The sequence below is a fragment of the Syngnathus acus genome, chromosome 15, assembly GCF_901709675.1.
Source record: "Syngnathus acus chromosome 15, fSynAcu1.2, whole genome shotgun sequence".
NCBI lineage: Eukaryota > Metazoa > Chordata > Actinopteri > Syngnathiformes > Syngnathidae > Syngnathus > Syngnathus acus.
In genome coordinates this window covers 4,148,941-4,169,572 of record NC_051100.1, presented here as the reverse complement: position 1 = coordinate 4,169,572, position 20,632 = coordinate 4,148,941, and the positions used below count along the sequence as shown (strand labels likewise).

The 20,632-nt window shown below is 44.6% G+C and overlaps 2 protein-coding genes and 1 long non-coding RNA gene across 7 annotated transcripts in view; 2 read left to right on the top strand and 1 right to left on the bottom strand.

The window, feature by feature from the left end:
• Nucleotides 1–1,793: 1,793 nt before the first annotated feature.
• On the bottom strand, nt 1,794–10,745 carry add3b (adducin 3 (gamma) b). 4 transcript variants are annotated; one of them, XM_037271190.1, is made up of 15 exons: nt 10,521–10,745; nt 9,431–9,657; nt 8,403–8,547; nt 6,770–6,921; nt 6,299–6,379; nt 5,912–6,061; nt 5,611–5,754; nt 5,179–5,277; nt 4,931–5,104; nt 4,192–4,458; nt 3,230–3,346; nt 3,021–3,110; nt 2,830–2,953; nt 2,321–2,416; nt 1,794–2,213 (listed from the first exon to the last, which is right to left on the bottom strand). In XM_037271190.1, the coding sequence occupies exons 2-15, from the start codon at nt 9,617–9,619 to the stop codon at nt 1,987–1,989; spliced, it is 2,055 nt and encodes a 684-aa protein (XP_037127085.1). In that variant the 5' UTR covers nt 9,620–9,657; nt 10,521–10,745; the 3' UTR covers nt 1,794–1,986. The 4 variants fall into 4 exon arrangements, with proteins under 4 accessions (XP_037127085.1, XP_037127084.1, XP_037127087.1 ...); XM_037271189.1 differs by having other exon boundaries at nt 10,543–10,745; XM_037271192.1 differs by having other exon boundaries at nt 4,931–5,098; nt 10,543–10,745.
• On the top strand, nt 2,166–8,453 carry LOC119134492. The gene is made up of 4 exons (XR_005100351.1): nt 2,166–2,253; nt 4,085–4,173; nt 6,676–6,946; nt 8,359–8,453. It is a non-coding gene; the product is annotated as an uncharacterized LOC119134492 (long non-coding RNA).
• The window catches only part of LOC119134490 (VPS10 domain-containing receptor SorCS1-like), a 61,472-nt gene continuing 50,416 nt past the window's right edge, over nt 9,577–20,632 (top strand). The window contains exons 1-3 of one of the 2 annotated variants that reach the window (XM_037271187.1): nt 9,577–9,666; nt 11,277–11,357; nt 16,381–16,488. The gene's annotated coding sequence lies outside the window, so the exon portion shown is untranslated. Of the gene's footprint in view, nt 9,667–10,819; nt 10,904–11,276; nt 11,358–16,380; nt 16,489–20,632 lie in introns of those variants that run through there. The other variant, XM_037271188.1, reaches the window with a different exon arrangement.

Genomic DNA, 20,632 nt, shown 5'->3' with positions numbered 1-20,632 from the left:
GGCTAAGTCATGCAAAACGTGTCTGACAGCTGTGAAACAAATGCAAACATGAAGGGACGTGTCACGGTATAACTCGCATGTGACTCAAACTTATGCCTATCCCTGATGAATGTTTATTGATGCTAGTGCTCGTTTTCCGCATCAGCGTAATCTTACAGCCGGGCAGCAAGTGCAAGTCTGCAGATTACACCTGCAGTTAACCTCCATTATGTCAGTGATAGGGTTAGGTGGATATTTGTGCTCCAAGACCACATTTGGTTTTTAAATTGGGCCGACGGGCCAGGTCATCTCATTTATTTATTATACTGATTAGAATCCCTCAAGGGAAAATCAAATTTGCGCTCTGCTGTATGAGTTTTGAATTTCATTTTTATTTAACATGAGTTAACAGGTATGAACAGAGGGTGTGCACACTTATGCTACCACCTTATCTCTATTTTATATCTTCTATCTTTTATATTTTTATTCCACTCTTGATTTTTTTTTAATTGTATAGGTAATAGGTCAGGTCTTGGTCTCTCTTTTAATAGAACCAAAACCATGCTATGGGACAGGGGTGTGTAGACTTTTTATATCCACCCTATAAAACAGTAGTCTTGATGCATCTACTGCTGCTCACCAGACGTTATCTTGGCGTCAGGAGACAATGGCTGCACTTTGTCCCGAGGTCACGACGGCGTTTGCTCTCCTCCCCCGTCCCCTTCCCTCCCGAATGTCCAGACATGTCACCTGCTCCCAACACAGCTTTTGTCTTCTCCAAGTGTCCCCAACTTTCTTTTTAACCACAAAATCAAGCATCTCAGAAACGGGCGATCATAAAGCAGACGTTCTGCCTTTGAATTGCGTCATGTCGCCTCTTCTCTTATGTCATTTTGTGCATCGACATGAAGGGGTGGGGGGTATGAAGACCCTCGCCTCCCCCAAATGGAACACCTGTTGGAGACACCAAATCCCTTCTTTGTCTCTGCAGACCCCTCTCAGTTGAATTACCATGACAACGAGGCTTTCCTATCAAGGCAGCGGGTTCACACGGCCAGTTATAACTCAGCACTTGTTTCAGAGCGGCTTTATACTTGGAGAAAAAAAAAAGATGACTGAAATAAACTTTAAAGTAGTTGTAGAAAGCTTTATTTCATACTGGATGTGTTTGTATCTTTACCGACAACAAATACATTTCAAAAAGTGGTATGATCTTGTCAAAATATACGCACACAAAGAAACAACAGTGCCTGCTCAGAACATGTGAATATAAAAACAAAAATAATACAAATTGTTAAAACGACACATTGTATTAAGATTGTACTGTCACATTTGGAACCTTTTCATAGTTTTAGTGTAGCAAAAATGTATTTACAAAACACCTCGCTCCCTTTGGGTCGGCACATTCACATTGTAAACTGCAAACAACAAGAAAAGCCTCATTGCTTTGTTAAGTTTCGTCAGAACAAAAATAAGCAGCATATATGACAATTATTACTTCCATAAAATTTCTCACAGCATGTTTTTTTTTTTTAAGAACAAGTGTTAGTGGGTAAACGTTGGCAAACTTCATTTCACAAAAGTACACAATTATGTAATGGCGAGAACAGCAAGTGGCGGCTGGGGAACCTTTTTCCTAGAAACTGTATTTGTGGGTTCAATGTTAGAACTTGAAATTATTAGTTTTGCCCGAATGAACCGGCAATATTTTTTGGATTGAAGGTTCCCCACCCCCCCGCTGCAAAGCAACACGAGATTATAATCAAGAAGGTCTTAAAGATACAAATCGTACTTGTTTTTTCGTCCGTTGACTGTGATGCATTAGCGGCCACTATTACGACGGCTGTGCTCGTTTCCATACATTCATACGAGGGATTTGTGCAAAAGGGAACATCTTCAGAGCTTTGCAAGTTTGTCTCTCCAATGCCAATTCATCAAAACAAAAACAATCACTCAAATCTCGGCTGGTTTCCATCCCTCATTCGCATGACCGAGTTTTGTTCGTCATTAATGTGCCGACACCTGACCTTTCTCCTTCTTCTTGCTTTTCTTCAGGAAGGAAGGCGTGCGGAACTTGTTCTTCTTCTTCTTCTTGCTCTGACATTCCGGGGTCTCGTCTTTGGCGCTCATGGAGATTTCCAGAGATTCCGAAGCGCTCACGCTCAGCTTGGAAACCTCCAGGGTCAGGTCCTCTTCCGGATCGGACAAATGGTCCTTCCCGTTGGGTATCGTGTCTGTTGGCGGGGTGCAACGCAGTCAGAAAAAAAAAAAAAGGTAAAATTAAATGAGTCTTCAGTTCTCATACATTCAGACACACCGGAAAACGCCTTTGAGTGCCTACCGAACTTGGATGGTGTCATGATGGGAGAAAGTGAGAGTGAGATTGTGGAGCCATCAAACGTGGTCATCTCGTCTGCATCCGTTGCATCTTCGTCTTCTGGAAAAAGCACGTTAACTGCGTATTAATTACATTCAGATCGCTTATGATTACAATCCCAAAGGGTCAAGGGTCACACTCAGGTCAATTATTGGAGCCCAAAGTTCAAAGCAAACACGGTGCATCAGCATTTAGCTGTTATGCTGCTCAAAAAATGGAACACCAGAAGTGAAGTAGACCCCGAGTTTAAATGCTTTTAAATCCAGATTAAAAATGACCTGTCGTGAAGGTCTTTTTTTTCCCCCTATAACAAATGATGTTCTTGAAACTTGAGAAGAAAGTTTGGGCACTTCTGTTGTAAACGGATTGAAGCGCATATAAACCTCGGCATCGAGGCCTTCCTTGTGTGCGCTCAGACTTTGAAGTGGAAAAACACAGCAGGAGGACATTTTTGTGTGGGCTTTTCTCAATACCGTCTTGGCCTAGTTGCTTTCGCTGCACCAGGGTCTTGTACTCCTCCAGTACCTCCTCTGTCAGATGGTTGAAAGGGTTAGGTGGAAGGGAGCGAGTGTGCTCCTCGTCCTCCATGATGAAAGCCTGCACGAGGATTGGTCATTGATTGATCCGTCACAAAGCGACAACATTAAAAGAAATGTGCACTCACTGGTCCCGGGATGGTGTCCACAACAATGCCCGCCAGTAAATGGGACTTGGGACCTGACGTCATCAGGTCGCCTCTGTGCTGCTCTTTTATCTGAATTAAAAGTAGGATTTATTGTATGTCAAATCAAATTTCCCAATTCAAAAGAATTGGAATGTTAATTTGAACAGTATAAATGGAATAAAGGATAATAAAGAATGACAGCGACTCACCCGGTTCCTCTTGTGCAACACTTCTGTTGGGTCAGTGTTGAGGGGCACAAACTGGTTGGGGTCTTCAATCTTAATCGGGGTGCCCATGCTTTTGCCTGGTTCTGATGACTTCATCCACTAAGAAACAAGCAAATGATTTTTTTTTGTAACGTAGATAGGTTGTGGTTTACATGTCTGGCTCAGAGCTGGAAAATTCTGAGTTTGAAACTTGGCTCAAGGCTTTCTGTGTGGCCTTGAGAGCTTCTCCAGTTTCCTGCCACATCCAAAACACGCATGTTTAGGTTCATTGAAAATTCTAAATATTCCACACGTGTGTCGCTTTGACAGCTTGTTTATCTGAAGTTTTCTGTCAAGTTGTTCAGTGTACAGGAAGCAATTTTCCAGTTATCCACAAGATGGCAGTCTAATCTAAAAGACCTCAGCCTTTGGATTATTATCATGCCTCCCATGTTGAGAGTTTCTGGGAGCTGGAATCTATTCTGCAGACTTTAGGGTGAGGGGCAGCGAACACAATGTACTGGTTGGCAGCCAATTCCACACAACATTCACACCTTTGTCTGATTCACCTGCCTTTGTTTTCTCTCGCGTCTTGACAATTGCAGTTCTCTAGCTCCTCCGTGTTGAAGTCATTTCGTTGTCCTGTTATGTCAGTGCAGTCTGCTGACTTGCTTTTTACTTAAATCTCCCGAATGCACATGAGATTAAAAAGTGAAGGTGAAATGCAGTGAGTTTGTATCTGATAGTATATGTGAAGCACTTTGTAGTTGCTCGCTGTGAAGTATATGTATATTAATAAATAAAATGTACTTCCATTATTTATGAGTAATTTGTCTTCAATATGCAATCTCCACACAGGGAGCTCTGAGCCAAGACTTGAACCCAGAACCACTTCGCCTGTGAGGCAGACGTGCTACCCACTGCTTCACTGTGCTCCTCATGAAAAGGTCAGGAAGTCAACGTACCATGGTTTTGGTTCTGGGGCTGACGTCTCCGCTGGGTGAGTGTTCGGGCACGTTGACCCTCAAGTAACTGTTGGGCGAGGTGAGCCAGCGCGTCCGCTCCCGCTGCTGCTTCTGCGCCATAAACTTAAAGGGGCTACTCAGGCCCGCCGCTTCGCCGTCCTCGTCCGACATAATCGCCGACACCGTGGCGGGGATTTCCACGTCGTTCTTGGATCGGGGCTTTTCGCGGACGATGGGGTTTCGGTACGAGTGGCCTGTTCTATATCCCTGTGGAGAAAAGGAAGTTGAACCTTCCCTCAAAGGCCTTTCGCAAATAAACGGAAAGCTTGGCCACCCAAGTCACACTGCCGTCACGTCTAAATATTTGAACACTGCATGTACAGTAACATAGAAAAGTACTTTTGCTGACAAATCTAGTGTAAACGTGCGGGAGTGAAAATATTCCAAATATGTAGCTTGAACGAGATCAGGGGATATCTACGTTTTTGGCGCAAGAGTGACACTACATGCCCTGCTGAAACGGGCCTCGCTAAATCCAGTCCATTAAGTGACTGTGAGGTCACACAGCACAGCTGCTTCCACCCGCTGTTAGCCTTGCCATCCGCGAGGGTGGGCGGACGTCTGGCTCGGTTGCAACCCGTTCAACCGCCTCGGCTGTCCATCAGCAGCACGCCGGTGCTGATGGTAGCTAGTATTAGACGGGGTTAAATATAGCCGCCCCGGTGAAAGCGTCACTCACAAGGTTGTCCAGCATCCTCATCAGAGACTCGAACTCGGCCTCTCCCACTTTCCACTTGAAGTCGTTGCTGACGGGCACCCCGGCGGCGGCCGCTCCCTGCGTGAGAGGTTTGAACTTCTCCTTGTCCAGGAGCAGCAGGTTGTCCGCGCCGCCCGAGCAAGCCAATGCCTGCACCTAAATGCAAGCCGGATGAATACATAAGACAACTCCTGTCCTTCACTGTACCGTGACAATGTCACCGGATGTACCTGGATTTCGCACGCTTGCTGCGAGTGGTACATGTAGTGGAAAGCTTCTTCTATGGTTTCTCCCAAAGCAAGCACCCCGTGGTTCCTTAGGATCATCACCTGGAAAATACAAGAGGAATTCTTTCAACACAAATGCAGTACTTCAAAATGGACATCAGGGCGTGTTAGGTACTTTGGTATAATAATGAATTTTTTTTTGTACTATTATGAGAAATATCTGACTTCCTATGACACCTTTAGTATTTCCATTTTGCATTAGTAAGGACTGAATGAAAAATGATGTAGCCAAGAGGTGGAATTGTGGCTGGAGCTGTTTGGAATAGATCTCATTAACTGGTGCAGGTGTACTCGGTGTGACTGGAGAGGTAAAGTAGCTGTTGAAAGCTGTGAAAAAGCCCCTTTCACTAATGGACTCTCTCAACTTGACAGTACCTTGGCAGTCGGGCCCAGAGCTTTCTGAAACTCCACCTTCTCCTCTTTATTAGCCAGGCTGCCATGGTAACCGAAGCAGCTCACGTCTCCAAGGAGCAAGGCCTCCTGGGAAATGGGCAGGATTCCACACTTCATGGAGGACACCTGTTGACAAAAATAAAAGACAGAGACACGTTTGTGCCGTCGCATATAAAAATGCCGGCCCGCACGCTGTGAATTTTACAGCCTGGCGTTCAAGTTTACGGCAAAAACTGCATTCAAGAGAATGGCGGTGAGCCTTTAAAACGGCAGCTTAGCTCACGGCGGCCGTAGCGGGCGTGTGGATGTGGATGATGCATTTCAAGTCGGGGCGCATGGCGTAGATGGCGGCGTGAGGAGCGAATCCAAAGTGGTCGATACCCAAGTCGGTCGAGCCCTGGTCCACGACGTCGCCGATCATGTTCACTTTCACCTGAAACCAAAATGACAGATTATTAAAATACCGGAGGAAGCAAAACAATTTCCTTTTCATAATATTATGAAGGCAGAATTTATAATGCAGCTCGAGTCCAAATTGAATTTCCTGTTACTTCACATAGGTACCTAATGAAAATATCCGGTGAGAGCTCACCAGTATGGCAATAGCTTACCGAGTATAAAATATTCAATGATTTAGTCAAAGCCCTAAATAGAAACGAGATTCACTCACCAACGTTGCTGCAGTGACCTCAGCAAAGGACAGACCTCTCGGACTGATCAGAACATGATCCTGCTCTTTGTTGACACGCACCTGAGATGAAAAGAAACACGGCTTCAATTAAAAACACTGACCTTATTCGGGTTAAGATTATGCGGCAAAGCGTTTGAAATTCAGCAAGCGTTCATTATTTCTTAGGGGGGGTGGCGTTTTTTTTTTTTGTATGAGCTCAGAAATGTTATTTGGGTAATGTTATATTTTTTTGCATACTCATGAGACAGGAGCTTTTGTGAATGATGAATATGATTTTAAAAAAATACTACAGTATTGTCATCGATGGCCACACATCATCTTGTGCGTTACTCTGTGTCCCCGGGATTTTTCTTTAGGGAAGCTCACACAAAAGAATGCCGCATCTCCCTTTGAGCCTCCGGGGCGGAGCTCATGAAGACGGAAAGACGTGCACGGGTTGTCAACACTCACCGTGATGTAGGCGCCGGTGCAACGAGCCCAGCTAAAAAGGTCAACCAGCCTGTAGAGGCCGGCAAGCTTGCAGCGGCTCGGCTTCTCGCATTTGGCGAAGGATGGCGTCTCGGCGGCGTACAAGTCGTTGATGGGGGACACCGTTCCCAAGCCTGCGATGGGACAACACATCATCCTGTAAGGAGTTTGCATTTAACTCCACTTTCAGACATAACAAGGATGTTTACAGGCTTTGCCTTCACCGCTGATAAAGTTAAAGCCTCCCTCGGGGAGCATCTGAACCTTAAAAAAGACTTTCTGAAAATTCCCAGCGCGGATATTTGGGACGGCGCGGCCGTATAAGGACATTTAACGATGCCATCTCTTACAGCCGCTTAAGCTTTTTAAAAAGGGCAAAGCTCGGTTTGACTTCACAGCCATTTTGCGAACATTAAGCCGTTTAATTGGAAGATAAACAAGGTGATCCCAGCTGGAACCTAAGACAGGAGGCCTGCAGGCAAAAAAAAAAGGGGGGGGGGGGGCAGAGTTGAGGGAGTCACTCACTAGGAAAACAAAGATATCTCCAGTTAAAAAAAAAAGAAAAAGTTTCCAGAAAACAATATGTTTGACTGAAGTGCATTTGAACTTCAAATTGTTGCTCCAACCCCATCTCTGAGTTCCTGCCTTTGGATTTGAACGGTGCATGTGTGTTTTTGTATGGAGTGCTGGCTATGTGTGTGTATTAAAAACAGTGTCAAATGGAGTTGCTCTCTTGAGGAACATTAAAAGGATGAGTCGTCTTCGGGGCCTTTGAGTGCAAGTCAAGTAAAACACATCTCAACTGCTTGTGCTGTAGCGAGAGCAGCAGATGGATGTTAGCCGCTCTTGGGATCATGTTAATACATTTAAAAGAAAACTATATACTTGGAAATTCAATCACGATAACCGTCTGTGTTCGTCATGATTATTGAGGGACTTGGCTAATGAATTGAGCGGAAAATGAAAGGCGGTAGACTAGTAGTGGTTATTTCTGCGAGTGATTTTCTTGCAATCTGTTAGGCTTCAGGAGACAGTTATGAAGGGGAAGCTTGCCGGGCCTTGATATTTCTTTTGCTCGGATTAATGGCGACAATGTAGTTTTTGGCCTCTAGGGGCAGTGTGGTGCAAACATGTGGATACGAGGATGTGAAAAGTAGAAGTGGCAAATTTTACTAATGCAATTTGAAATGAAAATGAATTATTTATTGTATTTGAATATTCAATGTGTGTAATTGTTTTGCTGTATGTTTAGTTTTACTGTAAAAAAAAAATTTTTTTTAAATATATATCTGTGTGGCCCAATACCAAGTTTAGGGACCACTGCTTTAAGACAAAATCAAGTCCAAGAACTGGATGCATTATTGACACCATGACTAGTTTGTAAAGATGCTGACATTCGAACTTCTTCCAGAATAAGTCAATAAAAACAGCGGCCTGCAATTACCAGGTCCAGAAGTTAAGCTAATATAATTAGCATTCCAATCGGCTGCGATTCACTCGCTCGAGCGGTCATGCGGGTTGCTTAACGGGACGCGTTGACAATGCCCTCCACAACTTTTCTGCTGTTTCAGGCCGACAAGAAGAAGATTCATCCGGCTCGTACAAGAACACTCACTGATGGGTGACGTCAAAGGCCCGGCCCCTCCCACCGTGCCGGCCATGAGCAGGTCAGCTATCTGCCTCAGGGCCAGGAGACCTGTAGGGTTGTTGCCTTTGGTCATCTGGTCCTGAATCAGGCCTTCCAACTCATCTTTGAACACCTGCAAACCAAATAGGAGTTATTACACCGTGATGGAACTCTTTAATCCCCGCGGCTCATTTTTACGCGCTTCTTATTACAAGCCACAAATCTAGAAAACCTTTTTGAGCGAGCGCCTCGGGGGCGACGGTGCTGTTATTTAAGCCCGACTTGGACTTTCTCGCTTTCCAGGGGTGCCGCGACCTTCCGAGCCGCACTATGTTAGTCAGCCCAGTGCCAGCATTCTGTTTCATCCGAGAGCCGTAACCATGGCGATGTGATAAGTTCCACTTGTTGGGGGCCGTTATGCAATTGCAGAGGAGTGTGGGCTGGACTTATTTCTATGCACTCGGCTGGCATGTGCTCATTGTGCCTCCTTGAACTGAGCTGCTTGGCTTCTTTTTCTATCACAGAACCCAATAGGACATTTAACAGAGTTGAATTGATTCTTATGATGCATTTTAGCTTTTTATTGTTCATTGACTGATCACTTGGGCATTCTGGAAAAAAATAAAAAATCTGCTCAACTTTTTAAAATTGAACAGCAGGCTGGATGAAATAGTCTTGCAGGCCAATCGACTTTTGGGTAACACACCTAATCTAATAGAGCCAAATCTAAAATGATGTTAATACGCGGATATTAATGCTTAGTTTTGAATGACTCGTGCACTGCAACATACTGAAGGAGTGAGTAATATTTTGATGACTTTAAGATGAAACTCATAGACACTCTCGTTAGTATAATATGGTGGCACTCTCCAAATTACAATAAAAATGTAGTTGCATATTATAGCAGAAGTGTGTGTGTGTGTTCAAAATGAACCATTCAGATTCAAACACCATCTGATTAACCTCAAATAAAATACAGATGGTCTAGCAGGCTTTTCCTGACTTTTTCTACATACTGGACTCTGCAGGATGTGGGTGACCCTCTTCTTTTGCTCCATCATGTTGAAGTCCTGCCTCAAGTCCGGAGACATGGCCCGGCCGCGGAAGCTGTCCGGGTCGCTCTCGCAGCAACGTTCCTTGGAGTCATTGCTGGACAGGGACAGGGTCAGCGAGCCCGCCAACTGCCTCACCTCCACCAGGCTCATCCTCCAGCAGAGCCTGCCGCCTACGCTTCCTCTTGAATCTGACAATGGTACAGAAAAAAAACCCACAGCACCTTTTTTACATTCAGGCTGTCAAGGCAACAGGCACAATGGTGACTCATGTAATGACTGGGATTTAAACCAATATTTCACAACCACATTAGTGTGCAGTGAGAGATCATTGGGTGCGCTGCAGGAAATGATCCGGTTTCACATAATTTGTTAGAAAATGATTAATTACGTATCTATGACTAACCAATCCAGATATGGGTCGCATGCAAATTTCACAGAGAAAGCCTGGATTCAAACCCTCGACCTCAGAACTGAGATGGATGTGCTAACCACTCCCTCAACTTGTATTTTTGTGCAACTATCTATGCCGGCGACATATAGTGACAGGCAGAAAAAGTGGATGCTGTTCCGCTAGATGGCAAAAAGTATGGATTATTTTATGCATATTTTCATTCTCATTCAAAACATGTTTTGCTTGCTAAAAGTTAGAGCAGCACCAAATGGAAGTGATAATTATACTTTCCCATGGATTTCTCAACACTCTCCATCACTTCCCCCCCTCTACACAAATAGAGTGGGAGAAAAAGCTCTGCATTCTTAAGCCAAGGGTCGTTAACAGTAAACAAAAGGTGGTCTTTTTTTCTTTTTTTTTTTTTTTTAAAAGGAGTTAGTTTGAATAGCAGTTAGCACCTTTAGGGCTACCTGGACGTGGGGGTGGAGGGACACATTAATACACACATCACAACCACGACACATGAAGTAGTTCCTCAAGCCAAATCAAATTCTGTGTACCTTTATCGACGTTTTGTGTCCGAATAAAACTCAACTCGTTAATGTTTATGAGTAGAATCACTGTGAAGTCATCGTAAAAAAGAGAAAAAAAATAACCCACCGCCACTTTCCCAAAAAGTTACCTCGAGTTCTCCGGACGGCGCCGAGTCAAATTCTTCCCCTACCCCCCAAAAAAGAAGACGCTCCAAAAATATGTATAAAAGTAAGCCGAGTGGATTTTAGTCCTGTTGTGGATACATTGCGCGCACTACTTGATCCAGAAGGAAGCGATCGGCGGCCGCGCGTAGCGGAGAGACCGAGAGGAGGGGAGGGGAGGAGCGGAGGGGAGGTCGGTGCTTGAGGTTGTGGGTGGGTGGGTGGTTGTGTATTGGGAAAAAAAAGAAAAGAAAAAGTGACCACGTGACTTGACTTCATCCACCCACGAGGCCTCCTCGGAACCCGCACAAACATGGCCGACACGCCACTTCCTCGTCCACAAACGAGGTATACAAAGTCGTACTAGCTCCCAGTTCTTGTTGTTTTTAAGCCCTTTTCACGAAGAATAAGTTCTTCCCTCCATCTGTTCGTGTGATTCATTGACTCCCCGCCTCCTCATCACACAAATAAGCAGCGCTAATGTTATCACTGACTCGCAAGCAGGGAAAAGTACGCACTTTCTTTCCTCAAGTACAGACTGATTTTGAATTTATGTTAAGTCCAGTGAAAAACACGCTAATAATGTTCATTGTTTACAATGCAGTTTCCTTGGTAACTTGTCCCGAAACAGCAGAAAGGGGACAGGGAAAGTAGGTAGTTGCTAATATTTCAACTGATGCTATTTCTCATTGAAATAATATATGTATTTATTTCAACACAGCACCATTTTGGATCTGGTGGTGGTCCCACTGAAGCCGTTGATGCCAGTGTGAGAAACACGTCTACATAATGCAGCGGCCTGGTATGTTCCATTAATTATTCTTTGACTTCATCTATGACACATGGGTTTGGAATAATTGCAATGCAATTTATTAATTGGGTGTCTTCATTTCAAGAGCAGTGTTGCTACGGTTATCTTATTTCTATCTCTAGCCTATTTATTTACCAGATGACTGCCTGCACAGATTACCTGACACATTGCTCACATGGTTTGTTTGACAAACAAAAACAAGTCACCGGAGAAAATAATGGTTCATCAGAATGAAAGTCACGGTTAATTACATGCCGTCCTTGTTAGGAACCACGGCGCGCACTCACTTGACTGTTATGATGTTTAAAGCAACCTTCAATATGACACGATTGAAACGAATCATGTCTCTCAAAGAGGCATGAATAATTCATATTGTTGGGGTGTAATCAGACAAGCTAACGAGCAAGCATCATTCACTAGGAGTTTGCTATTTAATCAAATGTGTTTTCTTGGAACGCTTGTTCGGTTGAAGCTGATACAGCAAATTAAAAACAAAAACACTTGAATGAACTTGTCTCCCCCTGCGTGTAAATGGGCTCTCGTTCACGTCCTTGCGGACACTATTTTCCGCTTTGCTGGTCAACCTCTGCGAAGATTTTCTTTCTTTTAAAAAAATAAATAAATTAAAAAGCGGTGCAAATGAATGCGACTTTGAGAACTTTCTCAGCACCATTATCACCGCCAGCCCGCTCCGAATTAATCACACACTCGTACACAATCACACTTTGGCGGGAGTGAGAGATGGAAGGATTGTGTCACTGCCTGACTATTCCGGGGAACAGAACGTAGTCTGCTGGCTGGCTGGGTGGAGCAGATACAATGACATATGGCTTGATGTAATGAATAGCAGAACTGGCTGGCCTCCGGAGTGACGTGACCCCTCAAACCTCCAGATAGCTCAACTCCCTCCATCTGGCCGAGTTCCCGCCGAAAGCTTAGATGAGCTTTGCCGCGCAAGCTCACGCAGCCATGTCGAAAATCCTCCCACCCAGACGCCTGCGCATTCTTGCTGACTGTTTGAAGTTTTCAGCCAGCTTGTTTCGTCCAGGAGGCATCGACCCAGACGTCAAGCCATATTAGCGGATGTCTCTTTCTTACAGATTAGCACAGAAATCAGATATCGATGTCCGAGCCCGCCCTTTTGCCTTGTCACAACGCTACCGCTGGAAATAACCTCCGAATAAAGACAAGCAAACGCAAGAGGGCCTGTTCAATCATCTGTCCATTATCTATGCTGTTGATCTAGGGCAGGGTCAGTCCACCCAGGTTGCTCCCCGGACAGATGAAATCTATTTGTGTGGTAAATGAGATTTTGCAGTCTTGGCTGAAGAATGTTTGCACCCATGTTCTTGGACTAAATTTGGAGTTTTTTTTCCTTCTTCTTTTTCAATAGCGACTGATTTAATCAGCTTTTCATTTTCCTTCATAAAAACCTGTGCGACGAAGCTTCTGAAAGCCTTTTGTTCGGTTCAGGATCATTTTCATTCCACCTAGATATGAACAAAAACATGGAGGCTCAGATCTGATTTGAACATTCTTAACAATTCAAACTAGATGTTACAGTCTGTGCGATCAAGTAGAAATAACAAAACTGGCTTGAGTTGGCAGGCCCTCAACAATATATTTAATAGCTGCTAGAGTGTCAAGGTAACGAGCTCGAAGGGTTTAGACGCCCCCCCCCCCCCCCCCCCAAGCCTACACACACGGGGGCCTTTCATGAATCCATCCTTAAAAAAAGCGCTAAGTAGTATCGTAACACCCCGCTCGCAGTCTGTGCTTAAGGAAGACGTCAAAAGTCAGGAACATTCCAGTTCATGCTTTGTAATGGCCACAAAATAACCATTGTACGTCTCGAGGGCAAGTCGGCGTAAACAGAGCCAAAAAGGCTTCATCCTTGCCATGATTCATTTTCCCGCAAAACAGGGAAGCTTTGTCTAAGATCTCCATCGGCAGTGTCGTCATGGCAACCAAGCTTTGCACTCTCTCATTTGAAGACAAGCGTTTTGCTATCAGTGCATATGTGGAAAGATAAGATCGCATCTTGCCAACAGTGATAATAATCGGTTACCTCGGATGACTTTACACGCAACTTCAGTTCAGTGCCCCCTCGGTGCCAGAGGCGCCAGAAATCACGGTTTGGTGTATTTCTTGGTTTTACAGCTTTGACGATGTCGTTTCACATGACTTAACGACGTTGACGTATGGTCGACCTCAACTTTTTGTGGTGCATAGTAAAAATAAAACCCCCGCGAAAAGCAGTTGTAATTGCATAAAGATGCCACAAAATAGTGCAAATGCAAATAGTAAAAAAAAAAATTGCGAAAAGGAGTTGTAATTGCTTAAAGATGCCACAAGATGGTGCAAATACAAATAGTAAAAAAAAAAAAAACAGCGAAAAGTAGTTGTAATTGCATATAAATGCCACAAGATGGTGCAAATGCACTTAAAACAGAAAGGATCATAAAGCATCAACACCGCGTGTGATCAAGTGAGCCTTCCAGCTCACGCATGATAAACGTCAAATTTAGCCATCATTTTGAGCAATTTTCCGCAGTTCTTATTCCCCGCATCGTAACATCTGGACAAGATCACGCAGAGCTCATTTCACCTTTGAATATGACTCGCTGGGTGTTTTGCTCTTGGGAGGATGAAAGTGTTGTAAACACGCCCAGCTGGTTGCAGACATCTTGAAAAACACAAGTAAAAGCCACAGCATGCAGGCGGGATGTCGTCGCCATGTTGCCCCCCCCCCTCCCCCGACGCTTTCAAGGAGTATTCTAATTGCAAACGGCACGTCAGCGTGTCACCAAACTTAAAACCCGTGCGAGCGACCTTGCCGGGAAAGTTGGATGAAGCTGCAAAAGTTTTTTTGCAGGTACAAAACAATGCGACTGTTTTGACAAGTTCCCGCTGACGAAATGTACGTGCGCGGCATTCTATAAATGCGCACCGGCGCTGCGGGGGTGTACGCCAGCTACAGAGGCCACTTTGAACCTAAAACAATTTACATTGTTGCAGTTGGATCCGTGCCGTTTTGGGGCGTAGAACTACACGCACACCTCATCAGACACACACACTTTCCTGCAGCGTGCAAAAGAGACAGGCTTTGTTTATTTAAGAAAGGGAGTTGGCCGCAAAGTCTCAGCTGCGGTTGTGTTCGGATCGTTTCCATAATGTGGAGATCCAGCTGTGTGTGTGTGTGTGTGTGTGTGTGTGTGTGTGTGTGTGTGTATGTGTCACTGTAATTATGTCATACATGTCTGGTTAACCGAAGCCCGCCCTGCTATTCGTGTCCGCACTTCCGTGTTATTCTAACGTTGAATTTTGCGACGGCGTAAGCACTTATGCTAAAAGCTGACATTAGCAATGGAGGTTTAATTTGCCTGCGATAAAAGAAGCCATTCATCATCAAATTCATTAAGCGGGGGGGGGGGGGGGGGGGGGGGGGAGGACGTGATGATTGGCCAGTGATAAAATTTCATCGAACATAAAATGAGTCATTTGAAAAGTAAGCGTTTGGAGTCGGAGCGCAACGGGAAGAGTCTTTCGCAACGGTTGGGGTCATGGCCCAGTGATTCCGAGTGCGATAGCTCACATCGCCAGGCAGGCGCATTATGAAATCCCGCTCGGCCCCGGTCCCACGTCTTAAGTCAACAAATGCGTGTTTGGGCTAATGTTTCTTAGAGGGTGACATTAATAGAAAGCAGATGTTGGAGGCCTCAGCAGCTGCAAAAATGGCGGCTAGGTGCTATAAAGTTGGCTGTTAACTTGCTCATACTGTAAATTACATCAATGCTTTGAAACAAAAACACACAGCGGGATATGTAGTCAATTGTCAAGAAAAAAAGAACTTTGAAAGAAGCCAAACAAGGTTGTATCCCACCGGACGCTGTCAAAGGATTTATTATATCTATATCGTAAAAAATAAGTTGAGCAGAGCAACTCGGTCCCAATAAGAAAGTTAACAAGAGTTTCCTTCCTGTTGTGCTACCATCGCATAAATATCAGCTCGATTATTATTATTACTATGCTTGAGCCCAGGAAGAAAATATCAAATTTTAATGCGGATCCAATCTACAAACCACATTACTTTTTATCATGTGCCTTACGAGGCGGCATTTAAAGAACACAATTTGTAAGTTGACTTATGCTAAAAAAAAACAAAAAAAAACGCAGATTCTTTTTTCCCAAATATTTTTTTATCACTTCAATAAAGCCAGGAAACAATCTGGTGGTTCCTCCTCATCTACTGAAGGAGAAGCCTTCACGTCAAGACTCCCCACGATTGTGTTTACACGATGACTTTGATGAGGGTCACGGGGCCCCCCCTGATGAGCGCCAGTTGCGCCGGCGCCTGTCATGTTCCCTCCCGCACTCCCTCAGCTCTTCTGCAACGGCGGCTGCCTTTTCTCACGCCGAGCCAAGTAAACGTGTCAGGAGAGGTTGAGCAGATTGGAGGCCTCCAATGGATGCACTTCTCCTGACGTATCCCCCGAATGATTTGTGATTGAAAGCAGTTGTGGAGATGACTTTTCTGTGTTTATTTTGAGCGGCAAAAAAAAAAAAAAGGAGCAGAATGTATCTCCCCCTCCATTTTGCGGCGGAAAGAGAGGGACAGCCTGCTTGCTATCGCCTCCCTCCCACACACTCTCCTGTGAGCAGAACAGGCTGTTCTGCCTTTTCTCTCCACCACCTGAACACTTGAAGCGTCTGCACAATGCACGCCGTTGCCGTGACGATAAATACAGGCAAATGATTCTTCTTCACGCTAATCGGCAGTGCGTCTGGCTCGACTGGTTTGTTTCCCTTCATTTGATTAGCCTTCGCTGACCCTTGCATTTTTTTTAATTTTCTTTATGAGACTCGAACCCAGAACCCCTCAACTGTTAGGCATGCATGCTAACCACTACATCACTGTGCTGCTTGTTGTGCGGGCAACTTACTGAGTTAACTCTAAACACCCGCCCCCTCATCATCTCTGTTGTTGTTTACATTTTTTTTTTTTTTTACACAGACTGATAAAACATTCATTTCCTGAGTGTTCCGCAGTGGTGGAGCCACCACGCCCTATCATTCGCGGACATCCTCACGAAAGCCCAGCTCACCCCGGTCAAGGTCAAAGGTAAGAGTCACATGAGGACATTATCTTATTAAAATAAACAGCCAAGCACAAGAGTAGCTCAGATGTCTTCCTCACTATTCCCATCCCATACGATTCATGATCAGGACCCGACCCCGCATATCTGACTTGTGCTTCTCAATACTGCCATCTAGTGACATTGTAAGACAGCTTGTTCCATTGCGAGCTGCACACTCACTCTTGTTCATGTCATGTCGCTGAGGCAGAGGCAGCTATCTGGAAAGATCAAGAAAATAACGAGTTGTTTGGAGGAAGTGGCGACCGGCCGGTAGCTGTGGGGCCCTTCAGATGTCGTGCATCAGATTTGGATAAAGCATGTTCACAGCCACTTTCAAATAGATTTGAAAATCCCCTACTGGATGCACTCGATTCATGAATTCAAATACAAACATATTCTCAAAGTGCCAGGGATCATCTTTAGGTCGCCGAGAAAAGTAGCGACATGATCACAAAAATTGCCTGCAAGGAAATAATCAGGTTTGGTTTGCAAAACGGGGACTGAGATGAGACGACGACTCTTCTGCGCTTTTCACCTGACAGTGACTTTGATACCCGAAATGACCTTGAGATATGTACATGAAATTTACGAGTCGTCTGAATACTATACTGCAAGTACGGTGCGACCTTAACGCTCTCGAAAGTCGTTCAATTTGGAGCGCAATCGAATTTTGGTGGGGGGGATCTTTTGAATACATCTGGACTCGCGACAGCCACTTGTCTGACGCGACGGTGTCAAAGTCATAAACTGCGGCAGAGGCCTGGCGTGCTCACCGTCGCCACCTCAAGGCCGATTATCTAATAGCCGCTGGTGCAGATGGCGTCGGATAAATGAGCTGCCTCCTGTCAAGATGCCAGTTGCCGCTTTTCGTGTTTTTGGCACAGACTCAACCCCCCCCGAGCGTGCGGCCTGGGCTCCATGTAAATAAATCAGAATCTCCCCGGCGGCGAATTCGCTCTTCTGTATTCCGAAACCTTGGCGGCGCACAGTTCCCGTGCGGTTCTCGCGGTGGCTTTTGGCGTCCACGCCACCAACTGACACATTTATATTGGATCCGAATGTTAATCAGTCTCCCTTTATTGAATCCCTCCATCCGCCGCGCTCTCCCCGGTGAAAGGAGAGTGGCGTTGCAAAATAAAGTCCAGCCGGACGAGACAGGTGTGCTCACAGTGCTCCTTCAGGCACAATGCAATTTACTGCCACTGCTCGCTAAACTAGAAAAGTGTCAAAGTGTAGCCGTGCTCTGCTAATCGCTAATTAGCAGCGAGGAAACCCAGTTAAAAGTTGCAAAGAGTCGGTTATCGTTGAAAATAGATGGATCCCGTTGAGTTGTCCGACTGAATCAGCATCTGCACAATTGCGTATTTGAGGCCGCTTAAGCTCAACAAGCCCGAACATAGACTGTCCCTTTGGATCAGAAACTCCAACATCAGGGGACGAGCCTGTCCGAGGGGCATCGGGATGGATGAGGAACTTGCACCGGTAATGAGGAGCATCTATGAAGCCCCTCTTTTGCTTGTAAACGCTCCTGACAAAAATGGCAGCTGAACTCTCTCGCCGCGTGCGGCAGACTTCTCTGAATATGCTCCATGTTATTATGCAAGCCTGTCTGAGCTGCTGACAATCACCGCGGGAAGTCTTCTCCTTTCTCTCCGGTTCACCCATGTGGGTGGTAAGGTCTGGGTTTTAGCGACGGATTTCGCCGAAGCCTTTCCTTGATGGTTTTCCTGGAATGCTATGGGTTGTTTTCTTACGTAATTCATTTCCATCCTAGCTCTAACTCCGACCAATGGCAAGGACATTTTGGTCAAGACTTTGACATGCTAGCCATGCAATCCATTTGTAAATTGTAGATGGATGGATGGAAGTGGAATCTTTTGGGAGCGCAGCCTAGATGGATGGGCTGTCAATATCGTCTTCATTTCCCTCGATCTCTCCTTTGGCCTATTTGAGCATTTTACCCCCTTTCTTTGTTGTTTTATAATATAGCCGCAGCGGCCAGGGCAATCCGGTTGAGTTTATGTGCGTGCGAGGGGTTAATTGCCTGACGTGCGGCGGGAAATTGGCGACGGCAATTTCCCCCCCCCCCCCCCCCCAATCGACCAGTTCAGTCGCTTTTAAGCATACCGGTATGCGGTAACCTTTTGAACCGCTTAATAATGTCAAGCAACCCAGTTAGGTAGTTTTACCTTAGCTGAGTTGGAGAAATACGTATCATACATATTTGATGTTAATGGCAGCGATATAAACAGACGGGAGATGAATTTCGGCGGAGAGCAAAATTAAATATGTATGACGAAGTTCGTATTGGCATCATAATTTGAAATTTATTATGTATAAAATCTTTAACAGTTAGAACGCGACTTTATTGCGTCTTATTTCTTAAATGTAAATGCGCCAGGGTTAGCCAAGGAGCAACTACTTTTTTTTTTTTTTTTTTCCAACTTCGCGCCCTCGGTGAGATGTTAATTGCCAACCGAAAAAAAAGTCAATAACGTGCGGCTTACTTTTCACGCTTGGCCTCACTTAAGTCATTCAAAATAAATGTGGCGGCGTAAACGTTAAGAAGTCGGAAATCTATAGGAAATGTCATTTTTGCAAAGCAGGTGAATTAATTGAATAGTATCAAATATGCACTTGGCATGTCTCCTAAAATCTTCATTCAAGCAATCTGTTGCTCAGGAAATTGAACTGAACCTGTTTGAACTCGCTTGTGGGGAGTTTTTTTTTTCTTTTTCTCTCTCTCTCCTCTCTCTCTCGACCTGAAGTACTCGAATTAAACAGTAACCCCTGCTGAGTACACGTTTGAAAATGATATTCACACAAGAATAGAATTCAATGCAATTGTAAAAAAAAAAAAAAAAAAAAAACTAATAATAAATATGTGGTGGTTTTAATGCGCGAGAAAAATTACTGCCATTTCTTTACTTTGACAAAATGACTTCAAAGTAAAATACGGAACAGTTACCGACAAGATCAAGACTATTTATTATTATTTTTTTTTAAATCAGTTATAGTAATTTACAGCCAATGTCGGACTTAGTCCTCTCATTGCACTTCCAGTGTGATGTAGATCTTCAAAGCGGCGAATCAACCAAGCAACCAAAAATTGGATTCATTACCTGCGTTGGGCAGATTATCCAGCATTACCATCCTACCGCTGAAATTGTACTAATGCTCGTTTCAGATAGCCACTCATTTCCTGCTGCACTGCCATTAGACAGACAAAAATAGCCCTTCTCTTTATTTTCAACAATTACGCCTCATCAGCTGCGGCATTACCAATAGGCTTTGACACGTTTCCTCAGGAGCACTTTTCCTTACTTTGGTACTTTGCATTAACCCGTATCTGAACTTTGCCCTAAAAAAAAAAAAGCTCCTTTTTTCATCACTGGCATCAGACGTCGGAAAACGACCTTGAAGCGCACATTTGCGCAAACACAAGCTGCTGCATTGGTTTGGGGAGCCACGGGTGTCTCCTGGGGTGTCGCCACCAAAACGTAATTACCCAAAGAACAAAAGGTGGAGGTGGATATCCGAGCGCAAAGTCTCGGTCGAGTTAAGAAAACGCACTTCGTTAGAAAAAGAAAAATAACAACATTGTGGCTTTTTAATTGCCGTTTTCCCCTCCCCGTGTTGTTGTGGTATGCTTTGGATCGAGAGAAAAGAGTGTTGGAGTCAATGGAAAATAAGCAGAAAACCAATATTAACAATTTCGGGTTGCTGCCTGCCAGTTTCCGCTTCTTTCACCATGTTTCATTTTTCAAACTCGGCTTTATCGCGTCGAAGCATCTCTTTGTAAATCCATTTTTAAAATGACAGTCATTCAGTTTTTTTTGTAGTCTCCCCGATCCTTTGTGTACTTTGCTCTTTCTTTCAAAATTGTTGATGTGGCCAAACCTGAGGTTTTTTTTTTTTCCCTCAAACATCTATCCATATCCTTCCTCACTTGCCTGGTAATCTCCTCAGGTTTCATATTGGTCAAAACGGCTGCCAAATGCCAACTCGATAGTTGGCCTTTGCTCGCTTCATCTCTTGGCCAATGAACCAGTTGTGAGTCAATTGCGTGAATATGTTTGAGGTCCTGAAATTAAGAGGGATTTTGTCAGTGATGATTGACAGAAGCCG